General features: G+C 47.4%; 1 protein-coding gene across 8 annotated transcripts in view; it reads left to right on the forward strand.

Moving 5' to 3' along the window:
* Positions 1 to 1,210: 1,210 nt before the first annotated feature.
* The window catches only part of FXN (frataxin), a 69,672-nt gene continuing 49,620 nt past the window's right edge, over positions 1,211 to 21,262 (forward strand). For 5 of the 8 annotated variants that reach the window (XR_012516565.1, XM_074394710.1, XM_039461535.2 and 2 more), the window contains exons 1-3: positions 1,211 to 1,436; positions 10,935 to 11,032; positions 16,795 to 16,915. Coding sequence is in view for 7 of the 8 variants with exons in the window: in XM_074394710.1 (XP_074250811.1) it covers positions 1,263 to 1,436; positions 10,935 to 11,032; positions 16,795 to 16,915 (393 nt within the window). In the remaining variant the exon portion in view is untranslated. The remainder of the gene's footprint in view (positions 1,437 to 10,934; positions 11,033 to 16,794; positions 16,916 to 21,262) is intronic. The other 3 variants (XM_074394714.1, XM_074394715.1, XM_039461536.2) reach the window with 3 other exon arrangements.

Here is a 21,262-nt window from a genome sequence, read left to right on the forward strand (position 1 = left end):
TCTCTTCAGGATTCACAAAGTGGCTTTGGAAGAACTTTAGAACCTTCCCATCTTCTTTGCCATGAAACATGTACACAATTGACATTTTCTTTTTCCTTTTTTTTTTTTTTTAAGACAGTATCTTGTTACCGTGGTTGGGCTGCAATGCAGTGGCTATTCACAGACACAATCATAGCTCACTGCAGCCTTGAGCTCCCAGGCTCAGGTGATCCTCCTGCCTCAGCCTCCTGAGTAGCTGAGACTACAGACATGCACTGCCACACTCGGCTCACATTTGACATCCTCTAAAGCATATATAAAATGTGAAGAAAACTTTTGCAATTTGTAGCCCTTTGCAGTATGTATCAGAAGTAAAATTCTCTTTCAAAGTCTATTAACAATAGGCCAGGCACGGTGGCTCATGCCTGTAGTCTCAGCACTTTGTGAGGCCCAGGCGGGCAGATCGCTTGAGCCCTGAAGTTCAAGACCACCCTGGGCAACATAACAACACCCCCTTTCTACAAAATTTAGCTGGGTGTGGTGACACACACCTGTATAGTGTCAGCTAATTGGGCGGCTGAAATGGGAGGATTGCTTGAGCCAGGGAGGAGGAGGTTGCAGTGAGCCAGGACCGCACCACTGCACTCCAGCCTTGGTGAGAGAGAGACCGCATCTCAAACAAACAAATAAATAAATAAACACACTTAACAATAACATTTATTGTGCGCTTAACAGGAACCAAACCCTGTCCAAAAAACTTTACACGGCTTACCTCATTTTATCATTACTACAATCCTATGAAGTAGGAACTTTTATAAACCGCATTTTATAAACAAGGCACAGAGAGGTTAATTAACTTGCCCACTGGTCACAAAGGTAGCAAGTGGGTAGAGAAATTTACACAAAGCATCCGTCTCCTGGCCCGACATGCCCACCTGCTGTAACCCACACTGGCGGGCAACAGCTTCAATTCGTAAATGCACCTACTTCCCAGCAAGACAGCAGCTCCCAAGTCCCTTCTATTTAGAATCTCTTAAGCAGCGGGTCACCAGGCTGCAGTCTCCCCGGGGTCAGGGGTCCTGGTTGCACTCCGTACTTTGCACAAGGCAGGCTCTCCATTTTTGTTAAATGCACGAATAGGGCTAAGCTGGGAAGTTCTTCCAGAGGTCTATCTAACGTCTGGCTGTTTCCCCACAGAAGAGCGCCTGCGGCCCGTGGCCACCAGGGGTCGCCGCAGCACACCCCGCGCTAGAGGGCGGGGCGGGCCGTAGACCCGGAGCAGCATGTGGACTCTCGGCCGCCGCGCAGCCGCCGGCTTCCTACTCTGGCCGTCGTCCCCCAGCCCGGCCCAGGCCCAGACCGTCACCCGGGCCCCGCGGCCTGGGGAGTTGGCCCAGCTCTGCGGCCGCCGCGGCCTGCACACCGGAATCGCAGAGGCCCGCGCGTCCCGCCACGCCGTGAGTATCCGCGCCGGCCACCGCCGCGGGCCGCACGCCGCACGCCGCACGCCTGCGCAGGGAGGCCCCGCGCACGCCCCGGACGCTCCGAGGGCGCTTACCCCCCCACACCCCCGCCAGCTCCGGTGCCTCGGGGCATGGCGGCGAACGCGCTCCCTGTGGGCCCGGCGGCAGCGGCCTTGCAAGCCCTTCCTCTAGTTCTCCTGGTTGCCTTTGCACCGGCTTCTGCTTTGTGATGGGAAGAGGAACGTTTAGTCCCGCTGTGCGACTGCGAGGCACCGCGAGGGCGAAGGCCTGGCAGGCTGGTGGAGGGGGCGGGTTCCGAGGGGTCTGCGGCTGTCTCCATGCTTGTCACTTCTCTGCGAGAACTTGTTTCAGTAATAGTGAGATATGACATCTGCTAGTATATACATACACATGTACATAATGTGTGTGTATGTATCTACAAATCATATAGGGTGTGTGTGTGTGCGCGCGCGCACGGACGCACACGCACATATTTTCAAGCCTGGATTTTTATTTTATTTTTTAACGAAATACTTTGTTGGCGCGAGGTGAAACTTGTGAGTGCTGCAGAGTCGTTAGAGCAGCAGGGTCCCTGGCTTTTGGCAAATGACCCGACCTGGCTTCCAAATTCTGCCCCACCCGGCAAAGCTGTGTGACCTTGGGGGATCCCCTAACCTCTGAGGCGTGGCTTTGTTTTCTGTAGGGAGAAGATAAAGGTGACGCCCATGCTGCGGACCTGGTGTGAGGATTATATAGGAATAACACATGTGAAGTCTTCAGCACTTCAAATTAATTCCCCTTTCTTCCCTTGGGGAAACAAAGCAGTATCTGACCTAGTTATGCCAGGACTTCAAAGGAGGACGCCCAAAGAATGGCTGTGGGGATGAGGAAGATTCCTCAAGGGGAGGACATGGTATTTAATGAGGATCTGGAAGATGCCAAGGAAAGGGTGGAGAGTGTTCCACGAGGAGGGAACGGTCTGAGCACAGGCCAGGAAGGCGGAAGGAGATCCCTTCTGAGTGGCTGGTGCGCACACGTATTGGGGGAGATGAAGGAGGCAGGCCATGTCCAACCCATATTTGTGTTGGGCTCCGAAGTTTGTACTTTAGGCTTAAACTTCCCACTGACACGTGTTATTTGGCCCACATTGTGTTTGAAGAAACTTTGGGATTGGTTGCCAGTGCTTAAAAGTCAGGACTTAGAAAATGAATTTACTGGCAGGGCGCGGTGGCTCACGCCCATAATCCCAGCATTTTGGGAGGCCTAGGAGGGGGAGTACCTGAAGTCAGGAATTCAGGACTAGCCTGGCCAGCATGGTGAAATCCTGTCTCTACTAAAAATACAAAAAAAAAAAAACAAAAAAGAAAAGTTAGCCGGGCATGGTGTCACACACCTATAATCCTAGCTGCTCCGGAGGCTGAGACAGAATTGCTTGAACCCGGGAGGCGGAGGTTGCAGTGAGCTAAGATCACTAACTGCAAGACCCAGCCTGGCTCAGCCTGGCTGACAAAGCGAGACTCCGTCTCAAAAACAAACAAACAAAAAACCTTAGTAATAGCCAGGCGCGGTGGCTCACGCCTGTAATCCCAGAATTTTCAGAGGCCGAGGCAGGCAGATCACTTGAGGTCGGGAGTTCAAGACTGGCCTGACCAACATGGAGAAACCCCGTCTCTCCTAAAAATACAAAATAAGCCGGGTGTGGTGGCCGATGCCTTTAGTCCCAGCTACTCGGGAGGCTGAGGCAGGAAAGTCGCCTGAACCCGGGGGGCAGAGGTTGCAGTGGGCGGAGATCGCACTGGAGATTGCACTCCAGCCTGGACGACAGAGTGGGACTCCATCTTAAAAAAAAGAAAAAAGAAAAAAGTCTCCTAATAACTTTATTATCACTTCAAATAATTAAAATTAAAGTTGAAAATCCAGGTCCTCAGTCCCACTAGCCACGTTTCTAGTGCTCAGTAACCATGAGGGCTGTTGACCGCCTTACAGGACAGCATATTTAGTGCCTGATCCTTGTTTCTCGGCTCTGGCTACTCAGCAGAACCCAGAATCCACAGAAATGGCTTTTAAGAGCACAGCTCCACAGCCCCCAGCCCCAGGCTTACCTATTGGAGGCTGGGAAGGACTCTGGTTCCACGAAGCGGCCTATGTTTTTTGATGGAGGGATGTGACAGGGGCTGCATCTTTAACGTTTCCCCTTAAATGCTAGAGACAGCTTAGAGGAGGAGATAACTGGATGTGTCTTAGTCCATTTTCTGTTGCTCGTAACAGAATGCCTGAAACTGGGCATTTATAAAGAAAAAGAATTTGTTTCTTACTGTTCTGGAGGCTGAGAAGTCCAAGGTCAAGGCACCTTTCTTGCTAGTGGCGACCTTGCAGAGTATTGAGGTGGCACGGGGCATCACATGGTAAGGGGCTGAGTGTGCTACCTCAGGTTTCTTTTCCTTTTCTTCTAAAGCCTAAGTAGGTCCACTCCCATGATAACCCATTAATCTATGAATGCATTAATATTTGGATTAATTATTGGATTAATATCATTGGATAATCTATGAATGGATTAATCAATTCATGAGGGAAGAGCCTTCATGACCCAGTCAACTCTTTTTTTGTTTGTTTGTTTGTTTGTTTTGAGACGGAGTTTCGCTCTTGTTACCCAGGCTGGAGTGCAATGGCACGATCTCCGCTCACCGCAACCTCCGCCTCCTGGGCTCAGGCAATTCTCCTGCCTCAGCCTCCTAAGTAGCTGGGATTACAGGCACGCGCCACCACGCCCAGCTAGTTTCTTGTATTTTTAATAGAGACGGGATTTCACTATGTTGACCAGGATGGTCTCGATCTCTTGACCTCGTGATCCACCCGCCTCGGCCTCCCAAAGTGCTGGGATTACAGGCTTGAGCCACCGCGCCCGGCCTCTTTTTTTTTTTTTTTTTTTTGAGACGGCGTTTTGCTCTTGTTACCCAGGCTGGAGTGCACTAGCGCGATCTCAGCTCACCACAACCTCTGCCTCCTGGGTTCAGGCAATTCTCCTGCCTCAGCCTCCTGATTAGCTGGAGGAGGCACGCGCCACCATGCCCAGCTAATTTTTTGTATTTTTAGTAGAGACAGGGTTTCACCATGCTGACCAGGATGGTCTCGATCTCTTGACCTCGTGATCCACCCACCTTGGCCTCCCAAAGTGCTGGGATTACAGGCCTGAGCCACCGCACCCGGCCGACCCAGTCAACTCTTAAAGGCTGTGACTTTCAATACTGCCACATTGGGAATTATGTTTCAACATGACTTTCAGAGGTAACAGACATTCAAACCATAGCATGTGGCCTCATATATAACTCAGTAAGCTCCTGAGGCATCCAATTCTGCATGCCTTGGACAGCTTTTAGACATCTGTCCATTTTCCTAGAGGGACAAGACCATCACCGGTGATCCTATGACCTTTTGACTTTAGGCCTAACAAGCAGGTTATACCCTCACTCACTTTCAAATCATTTTTATTGCCTCGCAATTACACAAGTTTATACATTTAAAAAGATATGTAAATATTTATACTGCTTAAAAGCTAATGATAAATGCTATGGTCGGAATGTTTGTGTCACCCCACCATTCATATGTTAAAACCTTGTCACCAAAGTGATATTAGGAGATGGGACCCTTGCAAGGTGATGAGGTTTGAGGGTAGAGCCCATGTGATTGGGATTAGTGCCCTTGTAAAATAGCCCAGGGGAGCTTGTTCACCCTTACACTGTGATAAGGCATCATCTATGAACCTGGAAAATGGCCCTCGCCAGACGCCAGAGCTGTTAGTGCATTGATCTTGGATTTCCCACCCTCCAGGACTCTGAGAAACACATTTCTACTGTTTATAAGCCACCCAGTGGCTGGTATTTTGTTATAGCATCCAAGCTAAGAAAATAACAAATACTTGTATCCATGACACCAGGTTAAGAGATAGAATTTGTTTGTTCCTCAGGAGGCCCTTGTGCTCACCCCATCACTGCCCCATCCTCCCTGGAGGAATCTGCCAGCCTGAATTCTGTTAATCAGACCCTCCTTTTCTTAGAGTTTGACCTTCTCTGTATCTCCCTCAAGCTATGTATTATTTATATACAAGGCATTCTGCTGTATCAATTCTGCTTTGGCTAGTAAGGACTGGCCTGGGTGGCCAACAGGGAAGCCAGCTTTCCTTCCCAGGTGTCCCCTTGTTGCCCCAGGCCCTGTCAAACCACAGCAGTTGAAGAATGAATCGGGACTATGCCTTATAGGGGGAGTTCAACACCAAATCGGTTCAATACTGATTTTGAACATTGTCGACATTGATGTATGCAGTTGTTATTTATTTGTTTTCACTGCTGGATTGTATCTATTTGGGTGAAAATATCACACTCCATCCAGGCTCCTTTAGGTGACATTTGATTGACTGTGGTGTTCTTTTGTTACAGTGGTGCTGCCGTGAGTGTTACCAGGGGGTGGGCGATGATTGGGTCAGATAGTTCCTGACCCATGGGCTTGAGACTTTAGGCCCAGAAACTATCTAATATTTCCTCAAGTGCATCCCATGAGCCAGCACTGTGTGAGTAAGCACACACATCTGAAGACTCAAGCTAGGCAAGCCTACCATGATTTGTGGTCCAAGGGCTCTTGGGTGACCTGGAATTAGAGGGAGAGGTGGCTGCTGAGTGACTTTAAAAAGAACACTCATCCTATAACCTTGACCTCTGAGCTTTGCCTCCCTCAAGCAGAACAGAATGGAGCTTCCCTTAGGCGGAAGCTGAAGTTTGCCTCTGACCTAGGTCTCCATGCTTTTGTTCAGAGCCTGAACACTCTCAGGCTCTGTATTTGGGGTATTTCTGTTCTCTTGTTTTATGCTGACAGTTACGAGGTTTGTTGTGAGTACCATGATCCCTTCCTTCAGAGGAGGAAACTGAGGTTCCAAAAGGCTTAGCAGTTGCCCAAGGAATGTTAAATTGGCAAAAGCAGGTAAGAAATAAAGCAAGGAGTATTTGGCAATGGTTCTTTTTTATGATTAAACACAGTTGAAGAAAGACTTCTGTTTCTGGCTGTGAATGAGTAACCTACGTTGACCTACATTTGACCAAACCTCCCACCAGTAACAACCATCAAATCTCTATTAAATTAAAACACACACACAAAACAAACAAACAAGAAAACAACAACAACAACAAAACCCAGCTGTGTGAAGGTATTAGCTAAGACAACTAAGACAACTAAGGTTCAAGGGTCTGGGATCCTGGAGAGAGGGGAACTTCCCTGAGGTGAACCTGACATTCTCAGACACTTTTCCTTGGATGTTTTGAGCACTGCTCTGATTCCCATAAAAAAAATTCCTTCCTCTGTGCACAGACTCTGGCCAGACAGCTTGGGTTCAGTCCCAGCCCTGCCACTTGTTATCTATATCTGTGTAGGCAAGTGACCCTTTGGTGCCTCAGTTTCCTCATCTGTAAAACACAACTGTAGCTGATCCTCATTCATTAAGATTCTGTATTTGTGAATTTGCACACTTGCTAAAATTTGTTACCCGAAAATCAATACCCCTGGCCCTTTTGTGGTCGTTTCAAAGATGTGTGCAGAGCAGCAAAAAAATGTGAGCTCCTCCAGGTGCGCGTTCCCAGCCAAGGTCCGACAAAGTGCTGCCCTGCCTTCTTTATCAGCTGTCATAGTGCAAACAAGTGTCCTTTTCACAGTCTGGTTAGTGCCATGGTTTTCACATTTTTGTACTTTTTTTTTGATCGGTTAAAATTGTCTCCAAGTGCAATGCAAAGTTCAGCATGATGAGGCCGTGATGTTCCTCACAGAGAAAATGCATGTATTAGAGAAGCTTTGTTTAGGCGTGAGTTAAGGTGCCGTTGTCCTGAGATCAATTAATGTGTTGCTGTTGTTTGAGACAGGCTCTGTTGCCCAGGCTGCTGAAGTGCAATGGTGTAATCATAGCTCACTTATGGCCTCTACTTCTCTGCCTCAAGCAATCCTCCCACCTCAGCCTCTTGAGTAGCTGGGACTACAGGTGCAACCCACCACACCCAGCTAATGTGTTTTATTTTATTTATTATTTTATTTTATTTTTGCGACAGAGTTTCACTTCTTACTCAGGCTGGAGTGCAATGGTGCGATCTTGGCTCAATGCAGCCTCCAGCTCCAGGGTTCAAGCAATTCTCCTGCCTCAGCCTCCTGAGTAGCTGGGATTACAGGCATGTGCCATAAAGCCCGGCTGATTTTTGCATTTTAAGTAGAGATGGGGTTTTACTATGCTGTTCAGGATGGAATTCCTGACCTAAGGTGATCCACCACCTCAGCCTCCCAAAGTGCTGGGATTACTGCGTGAGCCACTGTGCCCAGCCTCATGTTTTTTATTTTTTTATTTTTATTTATTTATTTATTTATTTATTTATTTATTTATTTTGAGACGGAGTTTCGCTCTTGTTACCCAGGCTGAAGTGCAATGGCGCGATCTCTGCTCACCACAACCTCTGCCTCCTGGGTTCAGGCAATTCTCCTGCCTCAGCCTCCTGAGTAGCTGGGATTACAGGCACGTGCCACCATGCCCAGCTAATTTTTTGTATTTTTAGTAGAGACGGGGTTTCACCATGTTGACCAGGATGGTCTCGATCTCTCGACCTCGTGATCCACCCGCCTCGGCCTCCCAAAGTGCTGGGATTACAGGCTTGAGCCTCCACGCCCGGCCTATTTATTTATTTTTTGATGGAGTTTCGCTCTTATTACCCAGGCTGGAGTGCAATGGTGCGATCTCGGCTCACTGCAACCTCCACCTCCTGGGTTCAGGCAATTCTCCTGCCTCAGCCTCCTGAGTAGCTGGGATTACAGGCACACGCCACCATGCCCAGCTAATTTTTTTTTATTTTTAGTAGGGACGGGGTTTCACCATGTTAACCAGGATGGTCTCGATCTCTTGACCTTGTGATCCACCCGCCTTGGCCTCCCAAAGTGCTGGGATTACAGGCTTGAGCCACCGCGCCTGGCCTGTTTTTTATTTTTTAAGTTGAAATGAAGTCTCTCTGTGTTGCCCAGGCTGATCCCAAACTCCTGAGCTCAAGTAATCCTCCCACCTTGGCCTTGCAAAGTGCTGAGATTACAGGGTTGAGCTACCATGCCTAGCCAAGGTCAATGTTAATGGATCAACTATATATATATATATAACATAAGATGTCTTTAAACAGAAATAAGGTTATGTATTGATCGAATGGTAACAATGTTGTGACCGGCGGCTTACAAGAACCTAGCCTTGTATTTCTCCTATAAATAATTTACTCATAAGGTGTTTGTGGCAATGTTCTAGCACAAAACTATCAAGAATAAGGACTGTAATAAGAGTATGTCCGTCACAGGATTGTAATGAGGACAGTCCATTTATGTAAAGGCTGAGAGCAGTGTCAAGCAGATGGAGAACACTCTAGAATGTACAATAGCTTAACGGTGGTTATCATGGCTGCGCTCTCACTTTTCCTTCAGAGCCATGTGTTTCTAAGGTCCACCTTCTGCCCCCACCTCCCTTTCCTCTGCCCCCAGCCCATTTCCTCCTCTACTCACTTCTCAGCCCTGTGCCTTCTGCCTTCTCTTTTCTGAGTTTGCCAAGGGTAATGCTGGCTCAAGAGCAGTAACTAATAGGCTCTTGCCCCTTCTCTCCATGGCAACCCGTGACCTTTGGAGAATGTAAATCTTATCACCAACCTCTTAAAGCCCTTTGGTGCCTTCCTAGGATGACGTCCAGCTGGGGTCCTTGGCAAGGCCCGGGGCCGCCCCCGCCTCGCTCCATCACCTCCGCTGTCACGTCCCCTGCATCTCACCACTCCAGCTGCGCCACTCTTGTGCCCCACTGGCTCTTGTCTGATTATTTCCTTCATCTCCCCAGCTGGTCAGCAGAGCTGGTGGTAATCAACTCAGACCCTGTCGCCTGTATGCCCAGCAGTTAGAGACTAAAAACAATTAGCTGGTCACATTCTCTCCTGCAGATCATGCTAATAAGATCTGTCAGACAGCAGTCAGTAGTCAGAGCCAATCCTCTGGACTTCAGCAGGCTTCTGCCTCTTGCTATTTCCTGTTGCTTCTCTTAGTGACCTTTTAAGAGCATTGTGGATGCCTCCCAGCCTCCTGCTAACCACCCTGTAACCTGAACAGCCTGCAACAGCCCCGCAGTAGAACTTCCTGATGTGATGGAAATGCTGTGTTTGCGCCACTAGCCACCTGTGGCCACAGGGTTCTTAAAGCTGCTGGTGCAGTTGAGGAGCTGATTTGGTTTTGTTTTATCTCCAACAAATTTAAGTATAAATAGCCACATGTGGCTTGTTGGCTAGCCTGTTGGACAACACGGGCTTAGAGAGACACAGGGAGAACTCACTGTAATGCACTAAAACAAGGTCAAAAAAATGCTAAGAAATATTCCTGAAAAACTTTAACATAGGGCTGGGTGCAGTGGCTCACACCTATAATCCCAGCAGTTTGGGAAGCTGAGAGGGCAGATCACTTGAGGCCATGAGTTTGAGACCAGACTGGCCAATATGGTAAAACCCCGTCTCTGCTAAAAATACAAAAATCAGCCAGGCGTGGTGGCAGGTACTTGTAGTTCCAGCTACCCGGGAGGCTGACGCACAAGAATCACTTGAACCCAGGAGGCAGGGATTTGCAGTTAGCTGAGATCGTGCCACTGCACTCCAGCCTGGGTGACAGAGCGAGACTTTGTCTCAGAAACAAACAAACAAAAAAACAAACCAAAAAAAAAAAAAAAAAACTTCAGCACGATTATGTAACCGAAATGCAGGTTAGTTGCTTGCCGGATGCAGAGTCCAGTTAACAAGAGGAGCAAGCCCTGGTACGAAAAAAAAGTGAATTTATTCTGAAACTAGCTTGGGTAAAGGGTACAAAGTGTCCTTCCTTTCTTTAAAAGTGTTGCTTCCCCTTTGGAACAGAAAGTGGATACTTTTTTTATAATAGGAGGGGAAGGGCGCAAGGGCAAGTGGGGGGGGGTCCCTCTGCTAGCTCCATGCCTACTCTACAGGACAGTTGACTTGGCACCTTCCTGGGTAGAAATAAGCTGTAGCAGCAGCCAAGTGGGCATGCTTTCAATATGCTCTGAGGCATCCCTGAGGGTGGAAGTTCCAGGCCAACCCCGGGAGGTGAAAGTTCCAAGGTGGATTTACTTTGGTCTGCAAATCTACTGTCAGCTGGAGGAGAGATCTGGGCTCTGGAAGAGCCCACAGTTAGAAAAGCTTGCCCTGCAGGGGAATGTCTGTTGAGGGGCAGGTGAAAGGTTATATTTGCATTGCTGAAGGGCTAAGAAGGAAGCTGGGAACTAGGGGAGAGGAGAAGAGAAGAGAGGTTAAATTTTTTTAAGAAAAGTAACACATTCCCCTTCTCTTAGAAAAAATGGGGCACTCTTGTATGTAGAAGCAGCAATATGTAAATTATGCATTAATGGATTGTAATTCACTGAAAAATAGTAACGTACTTCTTAACTTTGACTTTCAGAGTTTGAATCTTCGTGGCCTCAACCAGATTCAGAATGTCAAAAAGCAGAGTGTCTATTTGATGAATTTGAGGAAAACGGGGACTTTGGGTCACCCAGGGTAAGATAAAACACCTTCCACGTCAGAGATGTCTTCCTCCCTCCTTCTCTTCCTTTCCCATAAGAACCTGTTTTATTCCGACCACAACAATCATAGGTGTCTTTCTGTATGACTGAGTATCCACCACATTATTTTTAATGAAATAATATTAGGTTGTATGGATGTGATGTAATCCATTTAACCTATCCCCTATTGTTGGACGTTCAGGTTGTTTCCAGAGTTTTGGTACCATTTTATTCAATATCCTAATAGTTAGGTCAGGCCATCCTGCTGTAACAGACCCAAAAATATAATGACCCAAACCAATGTTTGTGTCCTCCTCTCTGGCCAGTCCAGGGTTGGCATCCCTCGTGAAATAAATTAGGAGCCGGGCGCGGTGGCACGTGCCTGTAGTCCCAGTTACTCAGGAGGCTGAGGTGGGAGGACTGCTTGAGCCCAGGAGTTCTGGGCTGTAGTGCACTATGCCGATCAGGTGTCCGCACTAACTTTGGCATCAATATGGTGACCTCCCAGGAGCAGGAGACCCTCAGGTTGCCTAAGGAGGGATGAACTGGCCCAGGTTGGAAAACGGAGCAGGTCAAAACTCCCATGCTGATCAGTAGTGGGATCACGCCTGTGAATAGTCACTGTACTCCAGCCTGGGCAACATAGCAAGACCCCATCTCTAAAAAAAAAAGAGAAATGAATTTTAGGAACTACACTCCTTCCAGCTTCCAGTTCAGTCCTTATCTGTCAGTGCCTTACTGCCCTCTGCGTTGTTGAGTCTTAGTCACCATGTCCAAGTTTCATTTCCCAGAAAGGGCTAGAAGCACAGAAGGGCTGGAAGTGCCACTTGTTCCTCACTCGCATTACAGTGAGAACTTAGTGGCATGGCCTCAACTAACCATAAGGGTGGCTGGGAAGTAAAGTCTAGCGAGTGCCCTGAGAAGCCAGCAATGATTCCCTGCGGAAAGCTGTCAGGCACAGCTGCAGTCTACCCGCTGCCAACCAGTATCTGCGTGGACCCTCCTTCCACACTCAGATGCATTTACCCCCAGCCCCAAGAAAGCCAACCGATGGCCATGTGGTCACCGCAGCTACCTCCAAGTCTAAGATTTCCAGGTGACAGGCAGTCTTCTCTTTCTCAGCTTTAAGAATCTTCTGACCTACACACAGAAACACGGACGCACACCACACACACACACACACACACACACACACACACACACACGCATACGCATGCACACGATAGAGAGGAGCAGGATAACCGCAACTGTAACTCCATTCAGAAAAGAAGCACAGCCCTGGCCCCCACCCCAACCCCACCCCACAGCAGTGGAGCCCTGCTGGGCAGCACTGGCAGCGGAGCTTGCTCCTCCACAAATCCCTGCTTCAGCTTCCCTGGGGGCTCCTGCTTGTCTGTTACTTTCCTTGGCCACAGGGGAGGCAGGCAGTGGGAAGTGTGCCCTCCTTGGGGGCGAGCAGCCTTCACTGTCTACTTCATGCTGATAACGGTTTGTGGTTCCACAGCCTGTTTTAAGACTCCAGTAGGCAAGCCGGGCGCGGTGGCTCAAGCCTGTAATCCCAGCACTTTGGGAGGCCGAGGCGGGTGGATCACGAGGTCGAGAGATCAAGACCATCCTGGTCAACATGGTGAAACCCCGTCTCTACTAAAAATACAAAAAATTAGCTGGGCATGGTGGCTCGTGCCTGTAATCCCAGCTACTCAGGAGGCTGAGGCAGGAGAATTGCCTGAACCCGGGAGGCGGAGGTTGCGGTGAGCCGAGACCGCGCCATTGCACTCCAGCCTGGGTAACAAGAGCGAAACTCCGTCTCAAAAAAAAAAAAAAAAAAAAAAAAAAAGACTCCAGTAGGCTATTTTGGGCCAGACTCATTTTTCTTCTTCTTCTTTTTTTTTTTTTTTTGACAAAATCTCACTCCGTCACCCAGACTGGAGTGCAGTGGTGCCATCTCAGCTCGCTGCAGCCTCTGTCTCCTGGGTTCAGGCAATTCTGCTTCAGCCTCCTGAGTAGCTGGAACTATAGGCGTACACTGCCACACCCAGCTAATTTTCTTATGTTCAGTAGGGATGGGATTTCACCATGTTGGCTAGGCTGGTCTCAAACTCCTAACCTTAGGTGGTCCACCTATCTAGGACTCCCAAAGTGCTGGGATTAAAGGCATGAGCCACCACGTCCAGCACAGACTCATTTTTCTTTGAGAGTAGAGTTTTCCCTCAGGCAGTCCTATGTGCCAGGAACCACATCCAAATTTCCTCCCTGGTTGGAAGCCTCAGGCTGCCTTATCTCCTTGCATGCTCCCAGGCCCAGCTCTGTCAGCCTAAGGGCAGGCACCTTGAGGTTAAGTTAAACAATAAGATTGGGGACCAGCAATGCCCTCAACCTGGTTTTTGCAGCAGGATTGAGTCCCTTGTTTTGGCTCAATAGGAAGCCTTTGCTGTTCAAAGCCTTAGTTTCTCTGGCTGGGCATAGTGGCTTATGCCTATAGTCCCTGCACATTGGGAGGCTGGGGCAAGCAGATCACCTGAGGCCAGGAGTTCAAGACCAGCCTGACCAACATGGCGAAACCCTGCCTCTACTAAAAATACAAAAAATTAGCCAGGAGTGGTGGTGGGCAACTGTAATCCAGCTACTCAGGAGGCTGAGTCAGGAGAATTGCTTGAACCTGGGAGGCGGCGGCTGCAGTAAGCTGAGATCGTACCATTGCACTCCCGCCTGGACAACAAGAGTAAAACTCCATCTCAGGAAAAAAAAAAAAAAAAAAAAACTTGGGTTTTCCCTTTGACTTTCCATGTTTGTGCAGTGTTTTATCTCCAATGTTCCATTTCATTCCATCCACTTGCAGATATGCCAGTTCTCTCCTGGCCTCCTCTTTTCTTGTCGCATCTGCTAAAAGCAGTAAGAAGCCACACATATTCAGGAACCTTCTAAGTGGCCCCAGAGCTGTATGCTCAGTAGGCATACTGCTGGCCCTCCAGGTTACCTGAGACTCAGATTTCCAGAGGGCTTTGCATGGCTCACAAGGTCTGAAGAGCCTCTGAGCCTCCCAGGCTGCTGTGTCTGTTCATCGACCCTGCCACAGTCTCAAAGGGGCACTGCACACTGCATGTTTGAGGTTTTTGCTTTGGTGACACCCATTTCCAGTCCCAGCCACCAACATTTCTCCCTGAGAAGACTGTCTGCTGCTTTCCCCTTACCCCTTCTGGCAGTCCTGGGAGGCTGGCTAGGGCCTTTGCAGGATGCCCCAAGTCCAGCTCCCTCTGGCCTCTGGGAAGCATACCCTTGACCTGCCATGTGTAGGAAGATAGCCTGCTTCTGCCAGGGCCGAACTGTCTGCTGGCAGGTAACCTTCCAGCCTCTTCACTTTGGACTTTATAACTGTCAGGTATAAAGCTAGTTGTGTTTTTATGTTTCTCAGATTCTTCAAGACACTTATCAACCAACCTCTCCTACCCATTCTGTCCAGCTCACTCTCAGAACACAGCGTATCAGGCCACCCGCTCTTTTTAAAGGCCAGCCCCTCACCAATCCAATCAGCTAGCCTTCCCCACATTGTTTCCTTGAAGTGGGTAATGGACTGGGTGGGGAAGCCGGTCATATGGCAGATCTGTATGTCTTACAGTAATTGTCCAGCAGCTCCTGGTATTTTACGTTAGGTCCCTTGGAAACTTACAGTTAGTAGAGTTGTCTGATACATATCTTATAACCTACAGATATTAATATATCCTCACATGGGCAGAAAAGCTCTTATAAGGATGTTTATTATAATATTTTTATTGTTATAATTTACATGCCATGAAACTCACCATTTTGAAATGTATAATACAAGGCTTTTTAGTGTATTCACGAGGTTGTGCAGGTATCACCACTAATTCCAGGACATTTTCATTACTCCAGAGGGAACCCCTATTTGTATTCGCAATCACTCCCCATTCCACCTTTCCCTAGAACCCAGCAATCACTAATCTACTTTCTGTCTCTGTGGATTTAAAGTAATTTTAAATTTGAAAAATAGTATCTGTAAGGAAATGTATCCAGTCACAAGCATACAGCTTGATGAATTTGCAAAAACTGAATGTTCCCATGAACATACTCATGTAAGCTCAATTCATAGAATGTTACTGGCCCCTGCAAGCAAGCTGCCTGCTCATTTCTAGTCCTCAGTCCTTCCCTCTCTTCCTTCTAGTCATTAACCCCTCAGAGTAACTACTATTCTGATTACCAATACCATAGATTAGTTCTGCCTGTTTTTTTACTTTATATAAACTCTCATTAAGTATAGACATGTTTGTGTATAGTTTCTTTGTATCACAATGATGTTTGTGAGATTTATCCATACTGTTCCTATAGACAATTCTATTTTGCAGTGTAGTATTCCATTATAGGAGTATACCAATGGAAGCATCCATTATGTCCAGCTGAAGAGGACTGGATAAATAACATAAAATTAAATATTATAAAAATCCATAGGTGCTAATGTAGAACAATTTCTAAGACATAATTAAGTGACAAATGCAAAATATTTCATTTGTATCTTAAAAAGAATATGAAGATAGAAGGATACAGAAAAGACTTTTTTTTTTAGACAGGCTGGCTCTGTCATCCAGGCTGGAGTGCAGCGGCGTGATCTCAGCTCGCTGCAACCTCCACCTCCCAGGTTCAAGCAATTCCTGTGTCTCAGTGTCATGAATAGCTGGGACTGCAAGGTCGTACCACCATGCCCAGCTAATTTTTGTGTTTTTTACATTATACTTTAAGTTCTGTGATACATGTGCAGAGCGTGCGGGTCTATTACATAGGTATGCATGTGCCATGGTGGTTTGCTGCACCTACCATCCCATCGTTCAGGTTTTAAGCCCTGCACACATTAGATATTTGTCCTAATGCTCTCCTTTCTCTTACCTCCCGCCCCTGACAGGCCCCTGGTATGTGATGTTCCCCTCCCTGTGTCCACCATGTGTTCTCATTGTTCAACTCCCACTTATGAGTGAGAACATGCGGTGTTTCGTTTTCTGTTCCTATGTTAGTTTGCTGAGAATGATGGTTTCCAGCTTCAGCCATGTCCCTGCAAAGGACATGATAATTTTTGAATTTCTAATAAAGATGGGGTTTTGCCACATTGGCCATGTTAGTTTCAAACTCCTGACCTCAGGTGATCTGCCTACCTCAGCCTCCCAGAGTGCTGAGATTACAGGTATGAGCCACCTCCCCTCCTGGCCCAGAAAATTAATTGTAGTTGCATCTGGGGATGGGGGCTGCCTGCTTCTTTCTGTAATCCCTTCTGTGCTGTTTAAGTTTTTACTTTGGGCTGGGCAAGTTGCCTCACGCCTGTAATCCTAACATTTCAAGAGGCGCATGGATCCAGGCACCACTGCTGAGGCACATGGATCACTTGACGTCAGGAGTTCGAGACCAGCCTGGCCAACATGGCGAAACCCCATCTCTACTAAAAAAAAAAAAAAATACAAAAATTAGCCAGGCATGGTGGCTACATGCCTATAATCCCAGCTACTCGGGAGGCTGAGGCAGGAGAATCATTTGAACCCAGGAGGCAGAGGTTGTAGTAAGCGGAGATCATGCCACTGCACTCTAGCCTGAGTGAGAGAGTGAGACTCCATCTTAAAAAAAAAAAAAATTTTACTTTTTGCAAGTTGTTTTCATCAATTTAATAAATTTAAATAAAAAACAAAAGTATAAATTTGATATTAACAAAATGGAAGCGTTTGGTAATCATACATTTTGGGTTTTGTGCTTCCCCCGCAGCTCTCTAGATGAGACCACCTATGAAAGACTAGCAGAGGAAACGCTGGACTCCTTAGCAGAGTTTTTTGAAGACCTTGCAGACAAGCCATACACATTTGAAGACTATGATGTTTCCTTTGGGGTACCTCTCGACTTCTTTTAATTTTTCTTTTTCTCCCCGAGAATTTTAGTTCACTGAAATGAAGAATTCCCCTCCAGCAGAGCTAAGCATCAAGTAGCATGGAGTTCTGGGTAGGATTAAAAGACTAGGGTTTGGCTGGGTTAAAAGACTAGGGTTTGGCTGGCTGCAGTGGCTCACGCCTAAAATCCCAGCACTTTGGGAGGCCAAGGTGGGCAGATCACCTGAGGTCGGGAGTTCAAGACCAGCCTGACAAACATGGAGAAACCCCATCTCTATTAAAAATACAAAATTAGCCAGGCATGGTGGTACATGCCTGTAATCCCAGCTACTCAGGAGGCTGAGGCAGGAGTATCACTTGAACCTGGGAGGTGGAGGTTGCAGTGAGCCAAGATCGCATCATTGCACTCCAGCCTGGGCAACAAAAGCAAAACTCCATCTCAAAAACAAACAAACAAACAAAAAACTAGGGTTCAAGCTGCAGCATACCTCTACCAGCCTTGTTGTGATGCTGGGCAAGTCACTCAGCCTCTCTTAGCCTCATTTTCCAGCTTCACTGGATACCATTAAGACAAATCAGAGAGGGGCCTGAGTGTGTGTTTGTCAAGCAGGCATGCATAGGGTACACCAAACTAGACCCATAGTTCTTCAGCAGGATTAAGGTAACTGCCCAAGTTATTCAGATTACAGGGACTTGAGCCCTGCTTCTGTGAGACAGTGATGGGGTAGGTCGGGGTACATTTCTGGGAAGCATATTTTTGAAAAGCTCACCTGGGATTCTAATACGTATCCCTAGGGATTTTGATTACTTGGTCTGGGGTGTGGCATGGTCTGAGCAGGGCATGGATTTTTAAGCTCCACAGATGATTCTAATGTGCAGCTAGTATGAGAACTTTTTTTTTTTTTTTTTTTTTTTTTGAGGGAGTCTCACTGTGTTACCCAGGCTGGAGTGCAGTGGTATGATCTCAGCTCACTGCAACCACCACTTCCTGGGTTCAAATGATTCTCCTGCCTCAGCCTCTCAAGTAGCTGAGATTACAGGTACCTGCCACCACACCCAGCTAATAATTTTTGCGTTTTATTAGAGACAGGGTTTCACCGTGTTGGTTAGTCTGGTCTTGAACTCCTGACTGCAGATGATCCGCCCTCCCTCAGCCTCCCAAAGTGCTAGGCTTACAGGCGTGAGCTATCATGTCTGGCCTGATGTGAGAACTTCTAAATTGGATGAAACATTAGCCCCAGATCCTAGAAGCCAGGGAAGTGTTGGTCTTTATCGACTGGCCACCAGGTGGCAGATTTGAGCAAGGGTCTGCCTTTTGGTTTAGAATTATTGCTTAGGCCTTAGAGTAGTTCTTTTTTGCCAGTGGAAGAAAATCCCTCGAAGATGGGATTGTTTGTTTGTTTGTTTGTTTGTTTTGAGACGGAGTCTCTCTCTGTCATTTAGGCTGGAGTGCAGTGGCGCGATCTCGCCTCACTGCATCCCCCGCCTTGGGTTCCAAGCAATTCTCCTGCCTCATCCTCCCAAGTAGCTGGGATTACAGGCATGTACCCCCACATCCAGCTAATTTTTGTATTTTTAGTAGAAACAGTGCTTCACCATGTTGGCCAGGCTGGTCTCAAACTCCTGCAAACTCAAGCCGTCCTCCCACCTCAGCCTCGCAAAGAGCTTGGATTACAGGCATGAGCCACCACGCCTGGCCCCTTGAAGATGTTAATCCTCTTGATGGCAATTAACTAATACCAGGAAATGTCTAGGCAGGGATTTAAAAGTGCTCACACAGACAGCCCTAGAGGGCCGAGAACCCTTACAAACTAACCTGCCAACTTGAGCATCCGAAGGCTGATTAGAGGTGGGAGAGTTAAGGGCCTTCTCTTCTCTTGCCTCTACTAGAGCCTGTAGTAACTGCAGGGAAACCAAGTCTCAGGCTAAACTCTGCCCACACATGCTATGAAATGAATGACATTAACCTCCACTCTTCAGGTTTATATGAGGATCAGTTAAAATGACATAGGTAAAAGTACATCCTAGCAAGTTGGTATCTACTTTAGAAATGCAGGAGGTCATATGTGTGTGAAGTCTCCTGACTCAACATGCCATCTTATATGTGTTTCTACGAGTGAGCTGCTGACACAGTAATCACTATTTTTGCTCCTGCTAGATAGGGCTGATCTTAACTAGGAGGAGTCAGTAAGACTCACCAGCTGTGGCCACTGCCTGTGTCTCAGCAGCTGCTACATATTTTGACAATCCCCCTGCACTTAAGGCCATGCACACTCCCAAAATAGACTCAGATTGTCTAAGGAATAATAATAATGATGAAGAGAAAGCCCTCTTTATTTGGTCTATTTTTAGTCAGTTCCAAAAGCATTAAGAATTTCTGCTGAACTAATGCAGCTAGTTTCTTTCCTGTTGCCACTTTCCTTCCAAAATAGTTCCAAGATCTGTGGGGGAAAAAAAAATCTAATTATAGTGAGCGGACTGGTGGGAGGAAGTTGAACATTGGGGTTTTCTGCCCTGCGTACTTGCCCTTACTTGGGCAGATGGCGTCACAGTGCGTGGTCATCATCCACCATCATCCACTCATTCACCATTTGACCAGTTGGTCATTCATCCACAAATGTCGTTTTTGCAGGAGAAATGGAGGTGCTAGACTTGCAGATGCTAGCATAAAAAGACAAATCTCCTGCCACCAAGGTACTTAAAGTAGTGGAGGTCAGGGAACAAGCAAGCAGAGAGGCAGCTCTGAATGCAGAGGCAGGGAGCACCATGGGCAGTGGGACCCACAGAGGGGCAGCAGGGTAAAGATGAGTGGGTCTTATGTGGGAAGGGAGGAAGTGGACTGCAGAGAAGGTGCCAGTGGGTAGAAATAGCTTGAGAGCTGTGGAGCTAGAAGGGTTCTCACATTTGTTTTATTAATATGCCCTTTGTGGTGGGGGAAAGGCCAGGCGCAGTGGCTCATGCCTGTAATCATAGCACTTTGGAAGGCCAAGGTGGGTGGATCATGAGGTCACGAGTTCAAGACCAGCCTGGCTAAGATGGTGAAACCCCGTCTCTACTAAAAACAAAAATTAGCTGGGCACAGTGACAGGAGCCTGTAATCCCAGATAGGAGGCTAAGGCAGGAGAATCACCTGAACCCGGGTGGTAGAGATTGCAGTGAGCTGAGATCGAGCCACTGCACTCCAGCCTGGACGAGAGTGAGACTCCGTCTCCAAAAAAAAAAAAAAAAAAAAAATACCCTTTGGGAAAGACTGGCCTGATGCCTGGAGTCACTCAAAAGATTTCCAATTCAAATAGGAAAGTGATTGCATGTGCACCCCCTGATTCACTGTCTGTTGAGGCATTGTGGTGATGGGTACAAGAGCAGAGCCCTTGAGCTTGCATCAGCCCCGAGTTCTTGCCCTGAGTCCTCGAAGGAGGCATAGGGGGATCATGGGAGACAGGCATGGTGAATGTGACTTGCCCAGGGCCCACCGCTGATCAGTGATGAGACCAGACCTGGAACTCACCTTTTATACTCAATCCTCTGCCCTTTCTGCTGAATGGTGGCCCTTCTAGTGTAGGGCACAACACACAATTGTGGCATTTAGGAGCCCCAAAGAGGACAGATTACCAATGATTGTGTGTTGATTCTCTGAGCTTGTTATCTCATGGAAAAATAATTTATAAGACTCTGGCCGGGCACTATGGCTCACCATTGTCATCCCAGCACTTTGGGAGGCTGAGGCAGGCAGATCACGAGGTCAGGAGTTTGAGATCAGTCTGGTCAACATAGTGAAACCCTGTCTCTACCAAAAATACAAAAATTAGCCTAGTGTGGTGACACATGCCTGTAGTCCCAGCTACTTGGGAAGCTGAGGCAGGAGAACCGCTTGAACCCAGGAGGCAGAGGTTACAGTAAGCCAAGACCACGCCATTGCATTCCAGCCTGGGTGACAAAACGAGATTCTGTCTCAGAAAAAAATTTTTTTAAATAAAAAATTTTCTGTGTATGGGCTGAGTGGGAAATGGGGAGTGAGTGTTAATGGGTGCGGGGTTTCTTTTTGGGGTAATGGAAATAGCCTAGAATTAAATAGTAGTGATGTGTGCATACTTTATGAAAATACTAAAAACTCCTGAAGTGTACAGCTTTAAGAAACATTTGTTTGTTTATTTTTGAGACAAGTTCTCTGTGTCACCCAGGCTGAAGTTAAGTGGTGTGATCACTAGTTTTGCAGTCACAATCTTCCAGGCTTAGGAGATGCTCCCACCTCAGCTACCGAGTAGCTGTGACTATAGGTGCGCACCATCACACCCAGTGAATTTGTAATTTTTTTGTAAAAACAAGATTTCACTATGTTGCCCAGTCTG

The sequence above is a fragment of the Saimiri boliviensis genome, chromosome 2, assembly GCF_048565385.1.
Source record: "Saimiri boliviensis isolate mSaiBol1 chromosome 2, mSaiBol1.pri, whole genome shotgun sequence".
NCBI classification, from domain to species: Eukaryota; Metazoa; Chordata; class Mammalia; order Primates; family Cebidae; genus Saimiri; species Saimiri boliviensis.